This window comes from Dipodomys ordii, unplaced genomic scaffold (genome assembly GCF_000151885.1).
Source record: "Dipodomys ordii isolate 6190 unplaced genomic scaffold, Dord_2.0 Scaffold93, whole genome shotgun sequence".
Taxonomy (NCBI): domain Eukaryota; kingdom Metazoa; phylum Chordata; class Mammalia; order Rodentia; family Heteromyidae; genus Dipodomys; species Dipodomys ordii.
In genome coordinates, this window is record NW_012267309.1 from 2,746,283 (window position 1) to 2,773,017 (window position 26,735).

General features: G+C 46.1%; 1 protein-coding gene across 3 annotated transcripts in view; it reads left to right on the forward strand.

Moving 5' to 3' along the window:
- The window catches only part of Bicd2 (bicaudal D homolog 2 (Drosophila)), a 49,954-nt gene extending 24,712 nt beyond the window's left edge, over window positions 1–25,242 (forward strand). The window contains exons 2-8 of one of the 3 annotated variants that reach the window (XM_013026423.1): window positions 7,892–8,104; window positions 13,604–13,756; window positions 16,563–17,021; window positions 17,672–18,721; window positions 19,229–19,380; window positions 21,186–21,396; window positions 23,136–25,242. In XM_013026423.1, the coding sequence (XP_012881877.1) occupies window positions 7,892–8,104; window positions 13,604–13,756; window positions 16,563–17,021; window positions 17,672–18,721; window positions 19,229–19,380; window positions 21,186–21,396; window positions 23,136–23,141 (2,244 nt within the window). In that variant the 3' untranslated portion in view covers window positions 23,142–25,242. Of the gene's footprint in view, window positions 1–7,891; window positions 8,105–13,603; window positions 13,757–16,562; window positions 17,022–17,671; window positions 18,722–19,228; window positions 19,381–21,185 lie in introns of all 3 variants that reach the window. The other 2 variants (XM_013026424.1, XM_013026422.1) reach the window with 2 other exon arrangements.
- Window positions 25,243–26,735: the final 1,493 nt, after the last annotated feature.

Genomic DNA, 26,735 nt, shown 5'->3' on the forward strand with positions numbered 1-26,735 from the left:
TTATGGCCTTCCACAGATAACTGGGATGATAGACGTTTACCATCATGTGAAATGGGATTTCACTAATAATTTTACCTGGCTGGCCTTAAACTTCAATCTTCCTACTCTCTACCTCCCATGTAACTAGGCTTTCAAACATGAGCAACTGTGTCCACAAATTTGTTTTTCAGAAAAAGTGTGTTTTTGTTCTTGTTTTTTGCCAGTCCTGGCAAAAAGTCCTGGGTCTTGAACTCAGGGCCTGGGCACTGTTCCTGAGCCTCTTTGTGCTCAAGAGTAGTGCTTTACCACTTAAACTACTGTGCCACTTCCACCTTTTTTGAGTAGTTTATTGGAGATAAGAGTCTTATAGGGACTTTTGTGCTCAGGCTGGCTTTGCACAGCTATCCTCAGATCTCAGCCTCATACATAGCTAGGATTATAAGTAGGAGTCACTCATACCCAGCTTCAGAAAGAGTTTTGCTATGTTACTTAGGCTGCTCTTAAAAGTCCTGGGCCCATATGATCCTCCAGCCTTAACCTTCTGTGTACTGGGGACTATAAGTATGCACTACCCTGCTTGGCTTTGAAGCATACTTTTTGCTTATAGATGTTCATTTATTTGAACCTTATTTGTTAGAAGATAAGTAATTTCCTACCAAGTTGCTTTTGCTCTAAATCATTTGACTATACCAAGGATCTACATCTGGATTCATGATTCTGTTCAAGTCTGTTTCACTATCATGATGTAATAGTATATATTTTGATTACTGTACCATTATAATAAGTCCTATATTTTCAAAATCATCTGGTTTATTATAGATCCCTTGAATAATTTCCACTTTATCATGATGCCTTATCCTTCTTACATATTAGTAGATTGCATTTAACAAAATTTTATGAAGATATTTGCATCCATGAGAAATACTAGTTCGTGAGATTTGGGTCATAGAATAATGAGTTTCATAAAATGATTCCATACTCTTTAGTTTTCTAAAAGTTCATATGGAATTGAACTTATTTCCTCTTTAAATATTAGGAAGGATTTTCCAGTGAATCATCTGAGTCCTGATGTTTAACATTAATTGCTTTAATAGAAGAATATTTAGGTTGTTTATTTCTGCTTCCATGAGTTCTGGTAGTTTCTGTCCTTAAGAGGAGTTTACCACTTTCTCTTAATTTCTGTAGAAGCTGTAGTGCTACTTCTTCTTTTAGCTGATTCTGGTAAGTTGTCTTCTTTACCCATCCCCATTATTCTAATACAAGTTTATCAGTTTGATTGGTCTTTTCATAAATCTTGCTTTTGTTTTTTTCCAGTACTGGTACTTGTACTTGCTCAATTTTCGTACTCATGACTGGCTTCTGCCATACTTCCAGCTTGGCTTTTTGCTGGTTATTTTGGAGATGGAGTCTTTTGGACTTTGGGCTGGCCTCAAATCACAATCTTCCGAGTCTTAGCCCCCTAGTAGTGAGCTAGGATGGCAGGCATGAGCCATTGGTGTCATGCTCATTTCTTCTATTTTTGTTGTTTTTATTTTTATTTTTACTCAGTGCTGGGAAATAATCCTGGAACCTGACATATATAGGCATGTGGTTTTTTGGAGCTACATGATTTTTTTTAAGTAAGTAAAATATAGAGCATAAATCAGAAACGTGAATTTTCACAAGCTGAACACACCCATGTAATTAGCACCCAGATCAAGAATGAGAATCTCACAGACCCTAGAAGCTTTCATAGGGGTCTCCAAGGCACTTGCCCTGTCAGCATAAATTAACTTTACCTACTCTTAGAACCTAATACGTACGCGGAGTCACAGTGTGTACAGGTATGTGTTTCATCTTTTTCATATAACAATATTCATTGTTCGTTTCTGCATAGTATTCTCTTGTGTAAATAAATCACAATGTATTGACACACCCTCTGTTGATAGATCTTAGAGCCTTTCTAGTTTGGACTTTTTCTCAGTAATGTTCTTAGAAATGTGCCTTTTCTTGTATCCTCCCCAGCACATTCCTAAGAGTGGCAATGCCATGTTGGAGAACAAGTACATGTTTAGCTTTAGTAGGTAATGATCCCCTAAGTATCAATTCCAATTCTACACCAGAGTGGAAAGGGTCCTGGGATTTTAGAGGGAGTGACAGACCGTCCTAGTACATCTTTCATGATACTAGGTTGAGCAACCAGACACCACCAGCCTGGGCCCATGGTACCTGGACTAGGTTTTGAAGATGGAAACTGATAACTTACTCATTAGACTTCTTTTCAAAACAAGCATTTAGTACTATTGTTATCCTAAGTACTTTGTTTTTGACATGCTATAAATTCTAGTGTACATTTTTTTAATTCAAAGTATTTTCATTTGACACATGGGTTACTTAGAAGTAGGTTTAGTTGTTAGATCTATTTGGGGATTTTCCAGAGATCCTACCATTAATATGAATATTCACTTGTCCTAGCATTATTGGTTGAAAAACTATTCTTTTATCACTGAATTATTTTTGTTCTCTTGTCAGGAATCAGTTGACCATATACAGGGTTTATAGTTGCTCATCTCTGTCTGTTCTTGTGGTAGACTGTACCGTACTGTAGTCATATTTTACTAGGTTTTGAAATTGGAAATTTTGAGCCCTTTTGCTTTGTGCTAGTGCTTTACCACTTGAGCCACAGCTCTACTCCTGGGTGTTTTTTTGTAGCTAATTGGAGATAAGAGTCACAGATTTTCCTGCCCTGGCTGACTTCGAACCATGATTCTAAGATCTCAGCCTCCTGAATAGGTAGGATTAGAAGCTTGAACAATTGGTACCTGGCAGGTCTTTGGAATTATGATAGAGGTTGCTGAAATTAATTATTTTGGTTTGGATTGGGTTTGTTGTTGTTGTTGTTTGTGCTGGTATGAGAGCTTGAATTTAGAGTCTTGTACTCTTGCTTAGCTTCCTTTGTTCAAGGCTGGTGCTCTGCCATTTGGGCCATACCTCCAGTTCCAACTTTTTGCTGGCTAACTAGAATAAGAGTCTTTTGGATCTGTCTGCCCAAGATGTCTTCAAATCTTGATTTTTAGGCCTCAGCCTACTGAGTAGCTAGGATTACAGGCCTTAGCAACCCTAGGTCTGGCTTTGAGATTCGTTTGTATGTTTGTTTCAGACAGTTTCACTAAGTAGTTGGCCTGGAATTCACTGTGTAGCTTAGGCTGGCCTTGAACTCATGATATTTCTGGCTGAGCCTTCCAAGTACTAGGCTTTCAGATGTTTATCACCACACCAGACTTGAAATTAATTGTAAGTTTAAAGGAACTTAAGAACAAGTCTTCTGGAAGTAGCACTGTGGCTCAAGTGATAGAACACTTGCCTTCAGCTGAAGAGCCCTAGGCCCAGAGTTCTCCCCACAACTGACAAAAAAAAAAAGAACAAATCTTCTATATATAACCCACATATCACCTAGTTAATCTTTTTTAGAGCTTTTAATTTCCCCTATAGATTTAGATTTCTATATGGTACCATTTTTAATCTGTGTGAGGGAGTTTATATAATATACTTTGAAATACAGATGTGCTGTTAATAAATTCCTTCAGCTTTTGTTTTTTTGTTTGTTTGGTTTTTGCCAGTTCTGGAGCTTGAACCAGGGCCTGGTCACTTTCCTTGATCTTCTCTGTGCTCAAGGCTAGCACTCTCCCACTTGAGCCACAACGCCACTACCGGCTTTTTCTGTGTATGTGGTACTGAGGAATTGAACCCAGGGCTTCATGCATGCTAGGCAAGCACTCTACCACTAAGCTACATTCCCAGCCCCTCCTTCAGCTTTTGTGTGTCTAAAATCTTTATCTCACCTTATTTTACCTCTTTTTCTGATAATTGTTTGGGTTTGAAGATGTTGTTGTCTTCTGGCTTAGCAGATCGATCTGCCATCATCCTTATCTGTGCTCCTCTGTAAGTCCTGTATCCTTTTTAGTAGTATTTTTAATTTTTTTAATTGTTATTATAAAGGGTACTGTTCTGAGGGTTACAGTTGCATAAGTCAAGTGATGAGTACATTGCTTTTTGGACAGTGATGCCCCTTTCCTGGCTCTCTCCCAGTTTTTCCCTCCTATCCTCTCTTTTTTTTTGGGGGGGGGTCTGGTCGTGGGGCATGAACTCTAGGCCTGGGTGCTGTCCCTCAGCTCTTCAGCTCAAGGCTAGCACCCTACCACTTGAGCCATGGTGCCACTTCGGCTTTTTTCTTTTTGCTTACGTGGTGCTGAGGAATCGAACCCAGGGCCTCATGCATGCAAGGCAAGCGCTCTACCACTGAGCCACCTTCCCAGCCCCTCCTATCCTCATCCACAAGGTTCATAGTTCATTTTCAACATACTGTCTAATGAATACCACTGCTGCATTTGTTCACTGTGTTTTTAGTAGTTTTGTTGCATTGCTAAGTTTAAATGATTTTATCTTATGCTGTGGCATAGCTGCCTTTATACTTTTTGTGCTTTGTGTGCCTTTATATTTTTGTGCTGCTAGTATTTGTGAATTTATAGTTCACCAAAATTAGAAACTTTTTCAACCCTTTTTTCCTCAAATATTTTTTCTGTCTTCCCTTCTTTGTAACCTGAAGGGATTCCAGTTCCCCATAATAAGGCTCCTTGGAATGATTCCACACTTCACTGAGGAATGCTCTGTCTAGCTTATTGGATTTTGTTTGAGCTATTTTTCTCTGTATTTCATTGGAGCAGTTTGCTCTGTTTCGGAATGGACTTATCTACTACACAGTGTGTCTGCTGTTATTTCCTACCTTTCATTTCCAGGAGTTCCATTTGGGTCTTTAATATATTCTATCTTTGCTTAGCACATCTGATCTCCTCTCTGTCCCTAACTAGTAGGATTCAGTACTGGTATTTGACTTCTTGGTCCTGTGGGTATGTCAGCTCTGGGTGCTGTCCATTGATGTTTTCCTTCGCAAAGCCATTCATTGGGGGCTCTTAACCTACTAAATGTTTTTGCTTTCCTGCCTGTGTACTTGAGCTTTGTCCTGGAATGTAGTGACTAGGAAATGGGTTAATGCTTTCAGAGTGTCTGTGCATTATTCTGCCATACCTATATAGTGTGTAATCCAGGCTGATTTTGCCAGTCCCTGGGAGTGCTCCCTCTGCTGTGTGTGAATCAAGACAACACCCCCACCCCCACATACACACCCCAGAGACTGGTAAAGATTATTCCCACTGCCCCTCTGTGTGCTCCTTTTTTATGGTTTCCTCAGCTGCACACTAACCATCCTCGGTGAAGACTTGTGCCAGGCTGCAGCTCTGCTTGCCCTTGCTGTTCTGCCTACTGTCTCCCAGCTCCTACTCCACAGACTCTAGCATTGGTTTCAGTCTCCTTCAGCCAGTGCCAGTGGCCTGAAAACTGCTGCTTATTTATTATTCATGCATATTGTTGCTATCATTTTCCAGTCCTTACATTTTCACATAGGAGGTAGATTCAGTCTCTGATGATCTCTTTCCTGCTGAGGTCGACAGTCTCCATCATGGTGTGTTTGAAAATGCTGGGAGCTTGGGTGGAGAGGAGATTCAAGGGCAAGCTTGGGCTTGAACAGTGTGTCACAGTGTTCAGCCTTGCACTTTGAGAAAGCGCTGAGGAAATACTTGTGTCCTCAGCTCCAGGTTTATGGTGAATCTGGAGCAGCCACAGGTGCTGGACTAGGCATCAAAGGACCTGCTTCATATTGGCCTGCAGCCTCCTACTCCCCTTTACTTGATGAGGAACTTGGGTACTACTCAGGCAAGGAGCTCAGGGTGGGTGCCAGCTCTGTGTCTCCTATGGTCAAGTGCCATGGAGATATAGGAGTTTGTGACTTGGTCCTTCTTCAAACTCTAGGATGAAGGAGAATAGAAAATACATCACAAAGTTGAGCTGATTTGAAATACAGAGTAAATGGCAGAGGACTGGGAACAGATGCTCCCATCTGGGGAGGGAGCATGGTTGTCTTAGATGTCCAGTATCCCTATTCAGTCCTAATGCCCACCCTGGGCTTTCTGCTGGTCTGAGTTGTCTTGTTAGCCCATTCTGAGGCCTCCCCCATCATCACTGGACATCTAGCACATGGCTCAGCCCATATGTGTGCTCTTACAGGCAGGATCTCATGTTCTCAAGGTGCTACAAAGTGTGCCTATCTTCCCTTATCTCCCCTTTGGTTGTTTTGTGGTTACTGTTTTTTGTTTGTTTGTTTTTGTTTTCCGGTCCTGGGGCTTGAACTCTGGGCCTGGGCACTGTCCCTGAGCTCTTCAGCTCAAGGCAAGCACTCTACCACTTAAGGCACAGCGCCACTTCCAGCTTTCTGGTGGTTAATTGGAGATTAGAGTCTCACAGACTTTCTTGCCTGGGCTGGCTTTGAACTGCGATCCTCAGATACCAGCCTCCTCAGTAAGCTAGGATTATAGGCATAGCCACTGGTGCCCAGCTTATCTCCCTTTTGGGATGAGACCAGACCTGACTTTTTTTGGCTGGTTCCCTGTCAGGAAAGAAATGAGTCATTCTCTTATGTTTTGATTTATTGATATTCAAAAACAACTGTCTAGCTGATTAATAACATCCTTGTACAGTTGGCTTTCTATATTTCTCCAATTGTTTTCTTGGACTGAAGTCCTAAACTTAATATTAAGTAGTAAATGAGTGAAAATGTTCCTTTTCTTAAGACTGAAAAAGTCCTTCTCTCTCTCTCTCTCTCTCTCTCTAGTGGCTTTTTTTTATTGGGGAGAGGAGGGTACTGGGATTTGAATTCAGGGCCTCATATTTCCTAAGCAGACACTCTATTACAGAGCCATACCTTCAGCCCTGTTCTTTTGCTGGTTATTTTTGAGACAGGGTCTTGCTTTCTGCCAGGTATATACTTAGAACTCAGTCTGCCAATTTTAGACTTTCTGTCATTGCTGGGATGGCAGGCACACGATACCTCATCCAGCTTCTCTCATTTGAAATGGAGTATAAAGGACTTTTCTGCTCAGGCTAGCCTAGAACCATGTTCCTTCCATTCTCAGCCTCCCAAGTAGCTAAGATTACAGGTAGGTACCCTTTCTCTTGATCTCGTTTCCTGCTGTGACATGCATCCCATAAAGAGTCAGGGAGGAAAGAAGCAGGGAAGACTCCTGCTGAGGGCCTGGCTCTTCTAGGGAAACATGGAATGGAAGTCTAGGCCAACCAAGGTCCTAGGTCAAGGATGCAGCACAATTACTGACCTCAAGTATAAACTGATACCCAGTACCCCTTGCTTGCCACTCTCACCTTTCCCTGGGCTCAGGGCCCTGCCCACTTGCTGCTCACTCCTTGTCTGGTACATTCTAGGCCTGCATACTGTGCTGGCCTCTCTGGCTGATTCCTACCTCATCACTGACCCCAGGGTTAGGGTTGTTACGGCCAGCCCAGGTTTTCTCAAGAATAATTAAAGGCTATGTGAACATCAAGGAGCTGGATAGGAGGACTCCCTCACCCCCGTGTGTGGGTGGTTAGCATATCTTCCTGAGCTTGATTTTCCCAATTGGAGTTGGGAGGAAGTTAGGGCAATAAGTAGCAACTCCAGGGTTCTTGGCTTAGCCAGGCTCATAGTACCTTTAGACCCCAATTGGTCCTCAGGAGTTTCTCTGCTGGCCCCCAGGCTGAAGCTTGGCACTTTATCCTATATTGACATTGCTCTTGCCACAAAATACATCTCATGGTATCCTGTCCTCCATGCCCTGTCCTGGTACTGCGTACACTAAGACTAGTTTGTCTGTTATGATGAAGTGTGCTCACTTCATATGCATATTAGTGCTTGTTTATACACATGCATGCCACGGACAATCTCCTAGATCAAAGACCCTACTCTCATTTCATGTTAGTTGTCGTCTTGGGTTTTTCTTACTCCGTGGCCTCAGGATGTGCATCTCATGAATGTCTTTTCTCAATACAGGCATTTGGACAGGCCCACACAAACCACAAGAAGGTGGCTGCAGATGGGGAGAGCCGAGAGGAGAGCCTGATTCAAGAGTCAGCCTCCAAGGAGCAGTACTATGTGCGAAAGGTGCTAGAGCTGCAGACAGAGCTGAAACAGCTGCGCAATGTCCTTACCAACACACAATCTGAGAATGAGCGCCTTACATCTGTGGCTCAGGAGCTGAAGGAGGTGAGCAGGATTTGGGGGTGATGTTTGTAACTGTGACAGTACATTATGTGGCATATGTGCCTTGGGAAAATGTGCCTTGGCACCACCCCATTTGTTAGGAAATGGAAAGACTTGGAAAAAAATAGATTAAGTGAAGTAAGCCACGCCTAAAGAAACATAGGTCCCATGATTTCTGTTATTTGCAGTAACTAGTATATGTCTAGGACAAGCCAAAAAGGTCAAAAGCTCTGTACGTACATATGACCATATAAGATGATGTTAAGTGAAATGAACCCCAAGATAGGAACACAAGAGGTTTTTTCTTTCTTGCTGTTGTTTTTAATGTATTTATAATGTACCGTGTGATTTTTTTGTTTCTTTTGTATGTTCTTCCCCCATTGTATGACCCCTGTTTTCACTGTATTTGATGTCGGTGCCCTGCATCTTGTATATACATTTTTTTTTTAACTTAGGAAGAGGAAGGGAAATAACAAAATGCTGAAATAAGGACACAGGTTGACCTATTGTAACAACGAGATGTACAAGACACTGTGTTGAAAACAAACTTTCAACTTTGCCCAGGTGGGGGACCAAGGGGAGGGAAAAACAAAGGAGGAAGTAATAATGCTAGATAGGAAATGTACTCATTACCTTACTCATGTAACTGTAACCCCTCTGTACAGAATTTTTACAACAAAAAATATATGCAAAAAGAATGTAGCTTGGGGAACACTTGGGCTGTGTTGGCCTCTGGCTTTATCCAGCCATTGTCTGGTAAAAATATGAAGCCTACTGTGTCTAGGCTGTTAACTTTCTAACGATACAGGTCCATGAGCAGACTCAGATCAGGTCAGGACAGTAGTCATACTTCCATAGAGCTCCAGCCTAGTGCCCACAGGATGTTCTGTCACCGCACAACCCCTTACCTCAAGGATCTTTTGTTTCATTCAGTGCTTGGCCATGTTTGGCCTAGTAGGGGCATTCTTCCCCGGAGGGGAAGAATGTGGAATGTCAAGGAGAAATGAGTCTTAGTAAAGACTGAATAGGCCATGGTCCAATTTGCAGTGTGGTGACTCTCAGAACAAACAAAATCCAGAGAGAAACTGGCCAGGAGATGAGGGGGCTTAAGAAAGTCCATGGTCTTTAAGGAAGGGTGATATTCTATCACCAAGGCAAGGGTAGGAGAGTAGAAGACCCAGGCCCCACATGAGTTGCAGCCCTAGCTGTGGCCACCTAGCTAAGAGTTGGAGGGATGTTTTAGCTCCCACTGAGCCTGAAGGCCTAGGCAAGGGCCTGTTCTCATTACAGTCTTAGTTTTCCTGTCTGTACACTCATAGTCTCTAAGAGCCCCTGAAGGGAATACACTGTGCTCCTTTGCCCCAATCATCTCTAGACATCTGTTCCAGCTGTAGAAGCCCCACCCTGTGCAGTGGATATTCTCACTGAGAGGTCAACAGGCCATGAGGGTGTACAGCAGTCAGGGCCCTGCAGGGCTGTTGGTTGTTGGCTCAGTATGCCACGACCTGGGGAGAGGCTTGTCCTGGAGCTGGGGAGGCAACCATGCAGCCACAATGGATGATCTCATTTCCTCCCACAAGTAAGGCTGTGATGAGGGCAAGAGGAGAGGCTGTTACCCACCTCCCTGGCTGCCATCTGTCTATCTGTACCTCCCTTTCCAAAAAGGCCAGTGCGAGGTTTTTATCCATCCCTCACATTCTATCCCTGCTCTGGGCAGCCAAGAGGGCTGGATGACTCTGCTGGTCCGGAAATGAGCTCAGTCAATTAAAGACAAGCAGGTCTGAGGTTAAGGGGAAGAGATTCCTGCTGTTCCTGTTTGTGTTTCAAGAGGAAATTCTGTGTCTCTCTACACAGCCTTCTTTTGTCTCCTGAAGTTCCCCACCTTGATCCCCAAGCCTGTGAAGCCCCCTCCCCACACTGCTTTCCCTCCCTTGCTACAGAGCGGTGGGAACCCTTCTGGGTCTGAGGTGGAGGCTCTGGTCTTACCACTTGTCCTACCACACTCAGCTCCTTACTCTCCATTGCTATTGCTTCCTGGTCTGAGACACTTGCTGAGCTCCTTACTGCCCAAGGCTGGCATCCTTGTGGGTTGGAGCTGGTCTTGCTGTCAGTGAGCATTTGATGATGGATTGTGCCTTTTGACCCACTACTTGCCTCCTGCAATTCCTCTCTAGAAACTACTGGTTTAGGTGTCTGATCCTCTCCACCCCCAGCACACTGTAAGAACCCAGGAAGCCTTAGGGGTACCAAATACACTGGACCTGTGGCAGGTAGTTCTGACTTCCTCAAACTGGTCATCCAGGTGATTCTCCCAGTGTTCTGTCATATAAAAGTAAACAAGCTGGTAGGGGTAGAGTGGTTCTGGACTTCTGACTCCTAACCATTGTGTGCTGTGAAGAGGATCTGCAGTGGACAGCTTTGGCCAGGTTTTGTCCTGCTGGTGTTCTTTCTAGGAGGTCTGAACCTTTGGTAAGTGGTTGATTATCTGAGGAATGACTCAGAGCTGTGTGTGTGTGAGTGTGTATGTGTGTGTGTGTGTGAGAGAGAGAGAGAGAACCAGAGAGAGAGAGAGAGAGAGAGAGAACCAGAGCCCTATACGCACACTGGCTCCATCAGAGGGGATGGGGCTCCCCTAGGCCATCAAGGCAAAGTGTTCTGAGTGGATAAATTTTGGGGGCTTTAGTAGGGGCAGCAAAGAAGGCTGCAAACCCCCATGACCAGTGTCCCTTTTGAGGCAGGCAGTTGTCATACCCTTCTTGCTAATGAGCACCTGTGGTCAGGGGGGGTCCTCCTCTTCTGGGCCTTGTCTGCACAGAGCAGAGCTTGTCCCTGACTGCTGGGCTGACATCACGTGGGCTCTCTTGGGAGAACGTATTTCCCTGAGAGAACATTAACCCCCAGTGACCAGTCAGAGCCTGCTTGAGCCTTCAGCGTGGGTGTGTGCTGGGTGGAGGAGCCAGGCATTAGGCCAGTAGGGCCTTGTTGCCTACACGTTGTGGTTGGTATAGAAGTATGGGTGCATGGAGCAAAAGTACATGTTTGGTTCCTACAATACCTTCACTTTCCATGTGGTATTGCCAAGCTACAGGTGTGACTTGGATGTACCTCTTTATGCTTATATCTGACCACAAGACCATATACCCACTGGCCTATAGAAGCCAAACACTCTTCTGATATAGAAAGCTCGATTGTGGGTAATCACCTAGATTCTGGGCCTAGTGATGGTGCAAGGACAGACTCCTAGGGAGCCTTCTGGCAGAGGCATTGCTTCTGAACAACACTCCCAGTGTGCTGTCGGTATCTGGCCTGGCCATCTGCCTCAGTCTTAGTTGGGCAGGTCGCTGTCTTTGTCTTTGCCTTGCAAACCCTCTTAGCACTTCTCTTCACACTGCCCACATGGATTTTAGGTCTATCATTCTTGTCCTATACACCTGGGGAGCTGATGAGTCTCAAGACCTTACCCCCACCTTCCAGTCCACCTGAGGCGCCAGCCAGTGGCCAGGGAGTCGTGCTGCATATATTTGAGTACCTACTGCATACCAAACACTTAAGTTTGCAAAAAAGAAGGCAAGAATTGGGAGCACTTATTTTGTCAGAATGCTATCTGAGCCCTAGGTTGTTTTTAGAGAGCCTAGGTATGCATTGTCTTACATGTCACCCCAAACTTTCAGTCAGGGACTAGAGTCCTGCCTGTGATAGCTGTGATGGGACTGATTCTTCTCCTTACAGCACATACCTCATTTGCCTTCTCCTCCCAGGTTAGGCTTTGCCCCCTTCAGTGTTCTCCCTCTTCAGTATCTTTTTATTCTGGTGTCAACTTTGTTACTTCCTTGAGTCACTGACCGGGCTGTGTCTATATAGCATCGATGTTAAGTACCATCTTAGTGCTAAGCATTTATGAATAGTGCTTGCTATATGTTGTGACATTACTGATTTGACATTATTGGGGTTTTTTTGTTGTTTTTTTTTTTTGGTTGGTCGTGGGGCTTGAACTCTGGGCCTGGGCGCTGTCCCTCAGCTCTTCAGCTCAAGGCGAGTGCTCTACCACTTGAGCTACAACGCCACTTCCGGTTTTCTGGTGGTTTATTGGAGATAGGAGTCTCACGGTCTCTCTTGCCCGGGCTGGCTTTGAAAACCGTGATCCTCAGATCTCAGCCTCCTGAGTAGCTAGGATTACAGGCATGAGCCACCAGTACCCGGCCTGACATTATTGTTTTGTGTGGACTTGTGTGGGGTTTTGGAGTCTTGTGTTCTTCAGATGGAACACATGGATATGATCAAGAGCAAACCCTGCATGAGCTGAGGTGACAGTGCTAGCAGGAATGTTGAGGGCCCATAGAGGCCATCAGGGCATTGAGAATAGGGGACAGGACAGGTGTATAGGACAGCTCCCATCATAAAGAATAATCTGGCTCTGAATTTCTAGAAGGTCAAGGCTAAGAGTCACACAGCTCAGACCAGCAGGTAGAGAGTTCCTAGACTCTAGATTGCATTCCATTCACCTGGGTTCTGCACTAGCCTCTCCCAGTGATTGTCTCTCTGGTGACTGGGAGGCTTGAACCAATGTCTTAATAGCGCTGTTAAGGTAACGCATCCTGTACATCTCTCCCACTTAAAAGAGTATAACCCAGGGTTTTAGCATATTTATAAATGTGTACCCCATCCCACAGTCATTTTTTTTCTTTTTTCTTTTTGTGGGACTAGGGATAAAACCAGGCATATGTTAGGCAAGCCATCTACCAGGTAGACTCACTGTGAATTTATAATGTTTTATCACTCCAGAAACTCCATTCTCAGTCACTCTAATTCCCTCACTCGAGCCCCACGAATCCACTGTCTGTCTGTGTGGATTTGTCTGTTTTAGACATTGCATGTAAATGGAATCATACAATGTATAATCACTTGTGACTGACTGGCTTCATTTACTCAGCAGAATGTCTTCAAACTTCATTCATGTTGTAGCAAGTGTCAGGATATCTTTCCTTATTGTGACTAAATAGTAGTGCGCTGTGTATTCAGACCACATTTATCTATTCATTCACCTGTTGATGGACACTTGAATTGCTCCCATCTTTTGGCCATTGTGAGTACTGATGCTGGGAACATTGGTGTGCAGGATTCTGTGTGGATGTATCTTATTTTTCTGGAGTATACACTGTTTAATTGTTTGATCACTTCTAAACTTTGTACCACAGCATTGCTTCATTTATCAGTCTATCAACAGGATAGCCCTATCTTATGGGTGAAAACCAAGGGTGGGGAGGTCAGAGTAGGCTCAGTCACTTGCCAGAAGTTCCAGAGCTGAGAAGAGCTAAAGGGATCTGATTATGTGTAAACTACTCCCTACACATCATGCTTCCCTGGATCCTAAGTCCTAGCTCTGTGACATGCCATGCTGTGCCTGTCCACTCTAAATTCCTCTCCAAGCCATTTGGAGGTGAGGTGCAAGGGTGATGGGGCCAGGGGTGGAAGCTCACACCTCTTTTGTCTCTGCCCTGGCAGATTAACCAGAACGTGGAGATCCAGCGTGGCCGCCTTCGGGATGATATCAAGGAGTACAAGTTCCGGGAGGCCCGCCTACTACAGGACTACTCTGAGCTAGAAGAGGAGAACATCAGCCTGCAGAAGCAAGTGTCTGTGCTCAGACAAAACCAGGCAAGTCTTCAGCTGCAGAGTGTGGGTGGGTGCCTCAGTCACCTCTAGGTCTCTCAGCCCTCTTGTCTACCCATCTTCCATTTTCCTATGTTGTTCTACAACCTGAGGCCTACGACCAATGAGGTTAGAGCAAACAGGATCTAGATACTTCAGAACCACTAAACAAGGACAGGCTGCAATGTTTGCTGACCTTTGGCCAATCCAAGGTATTAAAACAACAACAAAAAAAAAAAATCCAAGAGATTACAACAAAAAACCCTAGACTAGCCAGGTGCCGGTGGCTCACATCTGTAATCCTAGCTACTCAGGAGGCTGAGATCTGAGGATCACAGTTCAAAGCCAGCCCGGGCAGAAAAGTTTGTGAGACTCTTATCTCCAATAAACCACTAGAAAACCGGAAGTGGCACTGTGGCTCAAGTGGTAGAGCGCTCACCTCGAGCTGAAGAGCACAAGGATAGTGCCCAAGCCCAGAGTTCAAGCCCCATGACTGACGAAAAAACAAAAAACAAAAAACCCTAGACTAAACTTCTAGGCTCTGTCTTCTCTCAGATGTTGGAAAGCCTGAAATACTGACATAACCCTGACAATAGCAGGTACATAGAGGGCCCCCCGTAGGAACAAGGTGAACCTGGACTCAGGACCACTTAGGGCCCAAACACTCTCCCAACTTTCCAAGAGCCACAGTCCTGCTGGGAACTATTTTTCCCAGTAAATATCCCGGGATTGTCCCAGAATATCATGGATGCCAGCCTTGGTTTTCTCAGAAACCCCCCACATCCCAGATGCTCTTAGAACAGAAAAGTCTCACTATCGCTGAACCTGGTATTTATATCCTGCATGAGGAAACTCATACATTATGTAGAAATTTCTGCAAAAGGAAGCAGGGAACAGATTCTGCTTCCCAGGAAACCACAGAGCTCATAACCTCCAGTCCTTCAGTGACACAAAGATACCTCAAGCTAATTAGAGTCCTGAGGACAGGAGAAGCTAAGGCTTGGAAAGACCCTGCCATTGATGATGTACAACTATCCTGTAATTCCTTACTCTTAATTATGTCATTGACATTGGGGGCTTCATGCCCACCTCTCATGAGCACACAAATCCATGAAGAGGTCTTCATTGCTTCATTTATTAGTTGTTTTTTTACATAGATATTGGGGAGTAAAAAAAAAAACATGGTTTTAAAAATTGTCACAAGGGCTGGGAAGGTGGCTCAGTGGTAGAGTGCTTACCTTGCATGCATGAGGCCCTGGGTTTGATTCCTCAGCACCACATAAGCAGAAAAAGCCGAAAGTGGCGCTGTGGCTCAAGTGGTAGAGCACTAGCCTTGAACTGAAGAGCTGAAGGGACAGCGCCCAGGCCCAGAGTTCAGGCCCCACAACCGACAAAAAAAATTGTCACAGACTCAGTAGAGTGCCAGTGATCCAATCTACTGCTACTCAGAATGCTGATATCTAAGAATCATGGTTTGAAGCCAGCCAGGAGACTCTTATCCCCAATTAACCACCACAAGACTGGAAGTGGAGGTGTGGCTGGAGTGGTAGAATGCTAGGCTTGAGATAAAAAGCCCAGGAACAGCACTCAAACCCCCAAGTTCAAGCCACAAGACCATCATACACATATAAAACTGCCATAAGTTCTTCACATCAAATGTCACTTGCTACCTGCCTGCTCTATATTTGCCCACAAACACAGTGTCAAGTTGTAAAAACTGATCATGTTTTACCTTCTACCTTTAGCCTTTCAGCTCCTTCAAGTCTGTTTTCTGAAGATTTAGTGCTGAGATTGTCTGCCTTGGAAGAATTTAATTTTCTTTTTTTTTTTAAATACAATTTGAAATAACATTTTTGTCATAGCACACATGGAAGTTTATATTTAATGTGCCTTAAAGATTTGGTTAGCTATTAGTATTAAATTGAGTAATTTCACAGAATTTTTAGTTAGCACACTCTTGGTAATTTTTTTTTTTTTTTTTGTCGGTCGTGGGCCTGAACTCTGGGCCTGAGCCCTGTCCCTCAACTCTTCAGCTCAAGGCTTGCACTCTACCACTTGAGCTACAGCGCCACTTTCTGGTTTTCTGGTGGTTTATTGGAGATAAGAGTTTCATGGAGTTTCCTGCCCAGGCTGGCTTTGAACCACGATACTCAGATCTCAGCCTCCTGAGTAGCTAGGATTACAGGCATGAGCCACCGGCACCTAGCTATATTTATTTATTTTAAATTTAAATTTTTATTTTTGTGCTGATCCTGGGGCTTGAACTCAGGGCCTGGGCTCTGTCCAGAGCTTTTTTGTACAAGGCTGTGCTCTACCACTTGAGCCATAGCTCCATTTCCAGCTTTTTTTTTCATAGTTTATTGGAGATTCTCATGGACTTTCCAGCCCAGGATGGTTTTGAAGCATGATCCTCATAGCTCAACTTCCTGAGTAGCTAGGATTACAGATATGAACCACTGCTACCCAGCAGCCACCGGCACCCAGTAACCACCAGCACCCAACTATTTTTTAAAACCTAAGAGAAATTTGTCAGCATAGATGTGGCATTGCAGTTTCCGCACATCCCAAATGTTTGTGTTGCCCAGTCCTTTCAGGCACACTGGTTCTGACAGTAGGCTGAGCCTTTCTGTGCATTCGCAGCTCATGCTCTGAAATCCTCTTAGCATCCACATCCCTGAGTGGAGGAAGGGCTATGGTCTGGGCAGTTCTGCTTCTTCTGCAGGATGGTTCCCTAGCACATTCTCCTAGTATATGAGATCCAAACAGCCTCCACATTACCTTGACATGGAAGTATATGACCTCTTTTTCCCAGGTGGAGTTTGAGGGTCTCAAGCATGAGATCAAGCGTCTGGAGGAGGAGACTGAATACCTCAACAGCCAGCTGGAAGATGCCATCCGGCTCAAGGAGATTTCTGAGCGGCAGCTGGAGGAGGCACTAGAGACGCTGAAGACAGAGCGGGAGCAAAAGAACAGTCTGCGCAAGGAGCTGTCACACTACATGAGCATTAATGATTCCTTCTACACCAGCCACCTGCAGGTCTCCCTGGATGGCCTCAAGTTCAGCGATGATGCCACTGCCGAGCCCAACAATGATGCTGAAGCCCTGGTTAATGGCTTTGAGCATGGTGGCATGGTCAAACCACCGCTGGACAACAAGACATCCACACCCAGGAAAGATGGCCTGGCACCACCTTCCCCTAGTCTTGTCTCTGACCTGCTTAGTGAGCTCCATATCTCCGAGATCCAAAAGCTGAAGCAACAGCTGGTGCAGGTAAGCAGGCAAGGCCATGTCTGCTGACCCTAGGTCCATCCTGTCCCCTCCAAATCACCAAAAATTCTGCTGTCAGAAAGCCGGGCTTCCTGACAGGTGGCTAGTGTTAATTTACTCACATTGCCTTTAAATCCTATTGTTACCCTAAGTGAAACTCTGGTAGCTCAGAGAGTAGAATCCCAGAGAAGTAGGTTTCCGATTATTGGGTAAGGTCTGACATCCTGTATCCATGCTGCCCTGTTACCCACACTGTGTCAGATTGAAATTATATAATGCTGGCCCCTCATGTGACATTCCCCCTCCCAGACCACGTGTTGAAATGACATTAGGGCCCAATGCATGGGCTTACCTCTTGATCTAGCATGCATGGCCACTCTTGATCTAGCAAATAATTGAGCTCCCATCTTCCAGAGCAGAGCAGTGAGGCACTAAACATCCCGTAACAGCCTGCTGTACTTGCTAAGCCCCAGGGCAGCATTCTTAAGGCTCAGTGTGAATTGTGCCCACTCTACACTACACTGTGTCTTACTGGTATTCAGGGAATCTTCAGAGCCCATGGTCTATCCTAGCACAAACTGGTATGTTGCTAGGACATCCTGGAGGTCCATTAAGCACACTGATGAGCTTTCTTCATGCTTGAATCTTTACAGATGGAGCGAGAGAAGGTAGGGCTGCTGGCAACACTACAGGACACCCAGAAGCAACTGGAGCAGGCACGGGGAACCCTGTCTGAGCAACATGAGAAGGTAAGCCGCCTCACAGAGAACCTGAGTGCCCTGCGTCGCCTGCAGACCGGCAAGGAGCAGCAGACTGCCCTGGACAATGAGAAGGACCATGACAGCCATGAAGATGGTGATTACTATGAGGTGGACATCAATGGACCTGAGATCCTAGCCTGTAAGTACCATGTGGCTGTGGCTGAAGCTGGAGAACTCCGGGAGCAGCTCAAGGAACTGCGCAGTACCCATGAAGCTCGAGAAGCCCAGCATGCTGAGGAGAAGGGCCGCTATGAGGCTGAGGGCCAGGCCCTCACTGAGAAGGTCTCCCTGCTGGAGAAGGCGAGCCACCAGGACCGTGAGCTGCTGGCCAGGCTAGAGAAGGAGCTGAAGAAAGTGAGCGATGTGGCCGGTGAGACCCAGGGCAGTCTGAGTGTGGCTCAGGATGAGCTGGTAACCTTCAGTGAGGAGCTGGCCAACCTCTACCACCATGTGTGCATGTGCAACAATGAGACACCCAACCGAGTCATGCTGGACTACTATCGAGAAGGCCAGGGCCAGAGTGGAGCCGGCCGCACCAGCCCTGGAGGCCGTACTAGCCCAGAGGGCCGGGGGCGTCGCTCACCTATCCTCCTGCCCAAGGGGCTGCTGGCCACAGAAGTAGGCCGAGCGGATAGTGGGACCGGGGACAGCAGCCCCTCACCCAGCTCTTCACTGCCATCACCTCTGAGTGACCCCCGCCGGGAACCCATGAACATCTACAACCTGATTGCTATCATCCGTGACCAGATCAAGCATCTGCAGGCAGCTGTGGACCGCACAACAGAGCTGTCTCGCCAACGCATTGCCTCCCAGGAGCTGGGCCCTGCAGTGGACAAGGACAAGGAGGCACTCATGGAAGAAATCCTCAAGCTGAAGTCACTGCTCAGCACCAAACGGGAGCAGATCACTACTCTGCGCACTGTGCTCAAGGCCAACAAGCAGGTGAGACAGCCTTGGGGGGTGCTGGTCACACTGACCTGACCAGGTGGGTATTTCTCACCCTTGGTCTGCATCCTTCATCCATTTGCAGTGCTTCCCAGGCCCGCAAGATAGGGATGGCCCTGTATTAGCACAGACACCTGACCTCTTCTGCTCAGCGCTCCTATACAGGAGGCTAGAGTGAGTAGCTGGGCTCAATGTCCCCTTTCATGTAAGGAACTTGGCCAATAAGAACTTCTTCCACCTTACAACAAATGTCCTAAATGTCCTGAGGAGAGTGATGTGGAAATTTGTGGGGGTCCTGGGCAGGTTTGGGGGGGGACACAATCCTTCTCTTGATCACAAGTGTGTGGTACCCACTAAGACATGCTGCTGCCAGAGTTTGTCCCCAGGATTGCATCAGAGGAAGAATCTCCCCCACTTTGGACCCAGGGTCCCCATTGTAGCCCAGAGCATCTCTAGGACAGCTCTTCTCTCCTCACCCAAACACCCTGTGCCTGTCTGTCCCAGACTGCTGAGGTGGCCCTCGCCAACCTGAAGAGCAAGTATGAGAATGAGAAGGCCATGGTGACCGAGACCATGATGAAGCTGCGCAATGAGCTCAAGGCCCTGAAGGAAGATGCAGCTACCTTCTCCTCACTTCGAGCTATGTTTGCCACCAGGTAACTCACTGTCCACACCCTTGCTGCTGCTGCTGTGGTTATAGCCTCTCCCTTCTGTGACCATCAGTGGTCATCACACACAGCCCTTAAACCTCTTGCCTGAAACCTGCAGACCTGCTGGTCCAGTTTCTGTGTCCAGCACCATGTGCGGCTGATGATTTCTGGGTTTGGAATTATGGACCCCAGCCCATCATGACACACAGGGGCCTCAAGTTGGTGACAGGGCAAGTGGGGCATTTGTGAGGACCACGTATCACCAGAATCTCTAGGCAGCTGCACTTTAGCTTGTCATGTATCATGCAGGGAGGTGCCCAGTAAAGCGTATCTGGGGGTACCACATGGCTTATGTTTGGTAGGAGGTATATAGTCCTTTCCCTGTTTCTGTTCCTGCCTAGTCTAGCCCCCAGCTGCTTGATTCTGTGAGCTATGTCTAATTTTGCTATTAATGAGAACCTACCAGGCCTAAATTGTCCTGCTGTTGAACATAAAGAGGCTGAGAAGCAGAGGAGCTGGGAGGCATGAGCTTTTAGGGTGGGTGGGATCAAACAGTTATGAGAACTAACTTCTGTCCAAGTTAGCCACAAACTTTGACATAAGGCACATACATGGGTTTATGTTTTTAGATTCAAAGAGGTTTTCCTCCAACTCTGCACCTGGTTACCCATCCCTTACCCTCCCTGTGGGGGAAGAGTGAGGAGGAGAAACTTCATGCTTTCTTTCTTCTCCCTTGGGGCTCTTAGTCCTGAGGTGAGCTGGGAGCCATTTAAGTGTTTACCCATGCTTTCCTGGGATGGGAAAGATTAGACTCAGACTGCACCAGATAGTGCCACCACCTGCTGGTGGACATTGGAATGGCATGGAACCTGATCAACTTGGCTTTATTCTGAGCAAGCTGAGACTTCTAGGATGGGGAACTGGCAGAGGTCTGCTTTCCTCTTGCCAGGCCAGACACTCCCAGTTTCTCAGTATCCACTCAGGGGGCTTTGTTATAGCAGATAGGGTCAAAGAGAGTTTCAGGGTTTTCCTAGAACCTTCCATTCTTCCTGGGATATAAGAGCATTCTTGGGAAAAAAATTCTATAGTTCCGATTTGAAAACACCAGCTTTTTAAACTTGTTTCATTTAAAGGTTTAACTAATTTAAACCAGGACTTCAGACCCATGAGAAAGACAGTTCAGCATGTGTCCCTGAAAGAATGTTGTCAAGGGACCAGCTAGACAAATGAAGGGAAACCAGTGCAGGTATCCCCCCCTGCACATCCCCCTGGTGGGTACTTGAGCCTCCACCCAAAGACCAAGAAGAACTGATTATAGAATCCACTCACACCTTTCCTTGACTCTGACTGTGTGGCCCAGCAGACTTAATAAGCATCCATCATGGCTTGGAGTGAGAACAAGCCTGGTCTTGCCTCAGTTTATACTCAAATCTCAGTTTATATTCAAATGTCTTCCTGTTGAAGCTACTTCTTAGCTTTAAAGTGGGGAGAGCACCCCACTCCAGGAAAGCCAAATTGCTGAGGGTCATAGCCTTGTTATAGGAACCACTTCTAGCCTGTGAACAAAGCAGCCTCTTATCTGTTCCCATTCCAGATAAAATAAAACAAAAAAAAACCCCGCAGAATCCAAGCTAGCATTATATTTTTGGGCTCCGAGTGCTTTTCTGGCCCTCATCAAAGTTGTAATCTGAAAAATCTTTTGCTGAAAGAAACCAGAACAAGCCTCCCCTAACCCTGGCCCCAACTCAGGAGGCATACCAGGGTCTAGAGGTCCTTGCTTGGCCCTTCAACTACACTCTTGGTCCCCACAGGTGTGATGAGTATATCACACAGCTGGATGAGATGCAGAGGCAACTGGCAGCGGCTGAGGATGAAAAGAAGACACTTAACTCCCTTCTGCGCATGGCCATCCAACAGAAGCTGGCACTTACGCAGCGACTGGAGCTGCTTGAGCTGGACCATGAGCAGACCCGACGGGGCCGCACAAAAGCAGCCTCGAAGGCCAAGCCAGCCACTCCGAGCGTAAGTCACACCTGTGCCTGTGCCAGTGACAGGGCGGAGGGCACCGGGCTGGCCAACCAGGTGTTCTGCAATGAGAAGCACAGCATTTACTGCGACTAGGGCAGTGGGGTTCCGCACGCTGCAGCTAACATCTGCTTCACCTCAACTAACCCAGCAGCGGGACAGCGGTGCTAGGCCAGTCTTAACGTGACTAATGCACAGAGGGCAAGATTCTAGCCAAGTGGTGGTGTGGGGTACCAAGACACTTCCGTGAGCTTTGTGTCACTTCCCGCTCCATTGCCTCCAGTGTCAGCTGCTGTCTTGGGGGCTTTGGCAATGGGGTGGCGCTTCATATCTTTGTGGAAGACAGATGTGTGGAAGTGTCTTCCAGGAGCCCCAGGTATGTCAGGAGAACCCAAGGGAGAAAGTCCTGCTCCCCTCCCTGGATATCCCTAGAAGGGCAGAACCTGGAGCTCATATTTGCATGTTCCTCGCATGTGTCTGTGTCAGCGCCTGAAAGCAGTTCCCTGAGGTTCTGACCTGCATCCTAGGTCCAGCCTCAGAGGACAGCTCTGGTGGGCTGGCATAGTTTTAGGAGAAATGATACATTATAGTCCGTGCAGCATCTGCAAGTCACATTCAGGATTAAGTGCAGAACTTCTTCCCCAAATCCAGAGAAGAATAGCCCTGGACTCTTGCATTCTACACATGAGAACCACATATGTTGGAGACAGCTGACCATAGCCTGGGAGAACAGAGGCTGGAGGCCACAGTTTCTCATTTCTGAGATCTGCATGCTGGTCTGCTGGCCGGCCTGTGAGATAACAAGATGGCAAGGCTCAAGGGCCAGGGTTTTTTTTTTTTTGTTTTGTTTTGTTTTTGAAATGAGAAAAGTGTTCCTTCCAAGTGCCTGGCCAGACCTTGGTCCTTGGTGTGCAGCCCTTCCTTCTATACCCAGCTGCCTATCCATGTTCAGGCCTTCTTTGTAGAGGGTTTCAGACCTGAAGAAGCAGAGTCTTGAGAGCTGCTAGCGGGGTTGGCTGAGTTACAGATACACACAGATGTAGCACAACACAGCCCTGTGCGAGGAGAGCTTTGCACAGGTCCAGGGCAGATAGGAGGTTTATGGTTTTCTAGTGCAATTTGGGAGTGAGGACAGAAAGAGGCTAAGTAGCCAAAGTACTCTCCTGTTTCTGGAGGCTCCATTCGTGCAGAGCTGTGGCATCAGGCACCTGAGTTCCCGCACTGTGAAACAGAACTCATGTCAGTATTCCTTCCCTGTCCCCATATGGCATCCAGACCTGAGGCTTCCCCTTGCTCCCCTGAGGCTGCTTGCCAGTCTGTCCCAGTAGAAAGGGGATTGACATTGTTGCCTGATGTGAAACTCTGTTGACCCTTTCACAGCTGTCTGTCCCTACTTTCCCTAGATGCCGAGAGTATCTTGGTCTCCTCCAGACTAGGCAGTGAACAGATGCACATTGGAGTGTAGAACAGGCCATGTTTGTCCCCTGCATGTCCGTCCTAAAGATGGCTGTTCGCATGCTCACATATTTTCTGCCTTTTTCTCTCCTCACTGGGCCAGCAGCAGCTTCTCTTGTACTTACAGGGGCTTTGTGGGCACTTTGGAGCCACTGGCCTCCCTAACATATGCCCGTCGACTCTGCCAACTAACGAGCTCGCTCACTCCCAGCACAAGAGCTTTAGTTGTTAAGTGTCAGGTGACCATTGTCTAATGTTGTCTTATTTTCTCCTGTTTTCAGCTGTAGAGTAGCTGCTGGGAGGACGTGACTGCCCAGCCCTGTCACACTGCAGCCCCTTCCCCCAACCCCCTCCCGTGGCCCATGCAGAGGAAGGAAGGGCAGCCTAAAAAATCACATTTTAGAAACATTTTGGATATGCCACTGCAATTCTTTTCAAAATAGCATTCCACAAGTTTTTGGTGGGTGGAAAAAAATAAAGCTTTAATGTTGAGAATGCCACGAGCTGCTGCTTGGAAAAGCCTCTGCACAGCCGAAGAACCTGCTTCCACAGCCACTGTCAGGCTTGCTAGAGCCTGCCAGAACACCCACTGCAGGGGTCTCCTTATTACACACGTTCCTTTTTTACCCAATCAACCTGTGCACTTTTGATATTTTGATATTATATTTGCTTCCCTACTCCCTCGTATAGAGACGGTCTCAGATGCCATGGTCTGTGCTCGTGGTCCGTTAGCTGTTTGTCTTAGCTCCCAGTCTGTTGATCTGGCATCAACGTGAGGCAGAGCTGTGCGCCATACATAGTGTGTAGCTCTAGAATGGAGATGGGGCTTCGACCCAGTGAGGGGCTCCGCTAAATGTATCCACACTGTGGTTCAGCAGCCTTTTAGTTTATACGGCATTATGGTTCATGTTTGAAATTACAGATCTTAAATGCCATGTTCATTAAGAAATCCAGGGTATTCTGATTCTGGGGTTTTTTTCATATTGTATTATTATTATTCTTAGGAATAGTTCAATGTAACAAGAAGAAAACTTGACCTTTGCTCTGGTTAAAACAGTAATAGGCACTTGAGAAAAAAAAAGATAAATTATTGAATGAGTAGTATTACCTACAAATTCCAGAATTTTCTGGGTTTTAGGACATTGTGAAGCATGACTGATTAACAGAATTTTATACAACTGTACCAGTGAAATTCCAAATTGGAATTGTTTTGTTACTCTGGTTGTTGTGCCAAATTGTGGTACACTTAGAAAATTCTACAGTCGTCGATTTTTAGGGTGTTATATTTCAACACCTTTTTGTTAGTAATCATTGCCAGTAGTGCCTTCATCAGTTAAGGGAGGTGTCCCAGTGAAGTAAATTCTCTGAAATGGGCAGCAAAGAGCTAGGTGGGAATGCTGAAGGCCAGTGTGAACCAGCAGGTGGGAACAGGTGCCCACCTCACACTTGTCCCTGGGCATCTCATTGAGGGGAAAAAAAAAAAACCAGTAATTGTGCAAAATTCTGTTAGTCAGTGATTCTTTACTTGCAAATTCAGGGGCTTAGCAAACAAAAAGAAACACAAAACTTTGAGTGTGCTTTGGGAACCAAATGGACTTTATGGGACAAACTAAGCAAGCTGTATGAACACGTTTGTGAAGAGCAGAGGGCGGCAGGAGAGTCGGCAAGGTTGGTCGGCACTCGATTAGGGGATGAGGGTTAGCCATAGTATTCTTTGCAAATGTGAAAAGGAGGACATTTTATCTTCTCTTGCTTGGTGTAACTAATCACTGTTAATTTCAGGAAACAGAACTCATTAAAGCTCCTTAGCAAACTGCTTGCTAAGTGAGGTGCACTGGTGTGGTCAGATTGGTACTAGTGGAGGAGAAAAACTAGCCTCCATCCTCCAAAAAAAAGGACAAATTTTAATAATATAAATTGCAAGGCTCAAAGAATTCTGTTTCCTGGAACGAGCATTTCTTATTCCTAGTTGTTGGGACTCCTATTTTTACCTTCTGTTACAGTGTTGACTCATAAGAAATATTGTTACATTTAAGATAACCATCTGTATGGGGTATTTATTTGCAATGATGTCTAAGTACTGTATTTTTTTTCTGTGCATTACCTTAGTGTCTTAATGTTGGTCTTTATTTTAAAGTCATATGCATGTTTTCCTGCCAAGGAATCTTTACACAGACCCAAACAAACAAATAATAATAAGCAAATGCCTTCAGTTTCTGAGAAAATGAGGCAAAGTATGGGAAAGGAATACGAGGGAAAAATTACCCAAGACTCTTGGAACATAGGCATGAATGTCTACAAAGCCAGCGTTCATAGGAACAGTGGGCCTGGGTAAAGAGTCATGTTGGTAGGACCAATAAATAAAGAATAATAAAAAGATGAAGCACATGGCTTGTTCCCTGTGATTGCTTTGACTCCTGTTCTAGGTGACTGGTTCCAGCAGTGCAAAGTGAGCCTATCAGAGACCCTGGGGTGGGAGCTTGGAAGCAGCCTGGGGTCTGTCCTGGGTATGGAGTGCACCTCCAGATTGCACACCACATTGAATGCGAATACCAGTAGCACATTGTATTCACAAAGATGATCTCCAATCAACCACTAAAAAGCAGAAGTAAAGGTGTGGCTCAAGTGATAGAAAGTCAGCCTTGAGCAAAAAAGCTAAGTAAGAGTCTGAGGCCCTGAGTTCAAGCCCCAGTACAAGCACCAAAACGCAAAAATTCCAAGTAGCCTATACTATCCTTACTAGGAAGTGGATACTGTGGAATCCTGTCTTGCTGTGTAAACCCAGGAATAAACAGATTGAAGTACCAAGTTTTACCTGTTTGTCAACATAAAACCATATTAGAATGACTGTGGATATTAGAGAAGGGAACAGTATTCTAGCCACAGGGACAATGGTCCTAGTACACTCAGGCCTCCTTTCTGCCAGCCTCATCTATCTGTGACCTCCCACAGGACTATCAATCTCTGGTCAGGCTCTCCTTCTAAAATTTCTTCTGCTGAGGGTCTTACCACTCCTTTGGAGCCACCACCCTGACAGTCCCATCCTTTTTTTTTGTTGTTCATGGGGCTTGAACTCTGGGCCTGAGCACTGTCCCTGAGCTCTGCAGCTCAAGACAAGTGCTCTACCACTTGAGCCATAGTGCCACTTCCAGTTTTCTGGTGGCTAATTGGAGATAAGAGTCTCACGGACTTTCCTGCCCAGGCTGGCTTTGAACCGCAATTCCTCAGCTTCCTGAGTAGTTAGGATTACAGGTGTGAACCACTGGCGCCTGGCTTCAATCCCTCTTTTCTATGACCTACTTTGGTTTCAGTTGTTCTTTATGGGACTCAGCAGGCCCCAACTGTTCTGGAGTGAGTCTCCTCAAAGAGAGGGAGGTAAGAGGCAGGCAGCCTGGCTCAGTAAGGCAGTCCCCTTTCAGAGGATTCTGCCTGTCCCCCCCTGTCCTCACTGTTCACTGTGGCCTGCCTCTCTTCTGCTTTTGACTATGATTGAGTCACCCGTCATCCAGGTGCTGAGTCTGCCCCTGCATTCCTCATCCTTGTACAACCCAAGCACTGAGTGTTTTGTTGTCTTAGTGAATGGGGCCCTGGGGTCCTGTGAGGAGATGCAGCCCATGCTGAAAGGCCTCCTACTTGGCCTTTCCTTCCAAGAGGGTATGGTCTCCTGCCTTCTTATTTTCCATATTATTTTTCCTGTAGCAGTCTCACTCCACTCTCTGGCAGGCTATTAGGGCTGAAAAAAACAACATAGTCTTGGTAGCTGGAGTACTTGTTGAACAGTTTGGTAGCTGGTTGTCCTTGATTGACAGCCTGTAAGTTGAAAGAACTGGCTCTCAGAAGTGATTGGAGCTGTATCATGTCCTTGGTTCCTGGCATGCAGC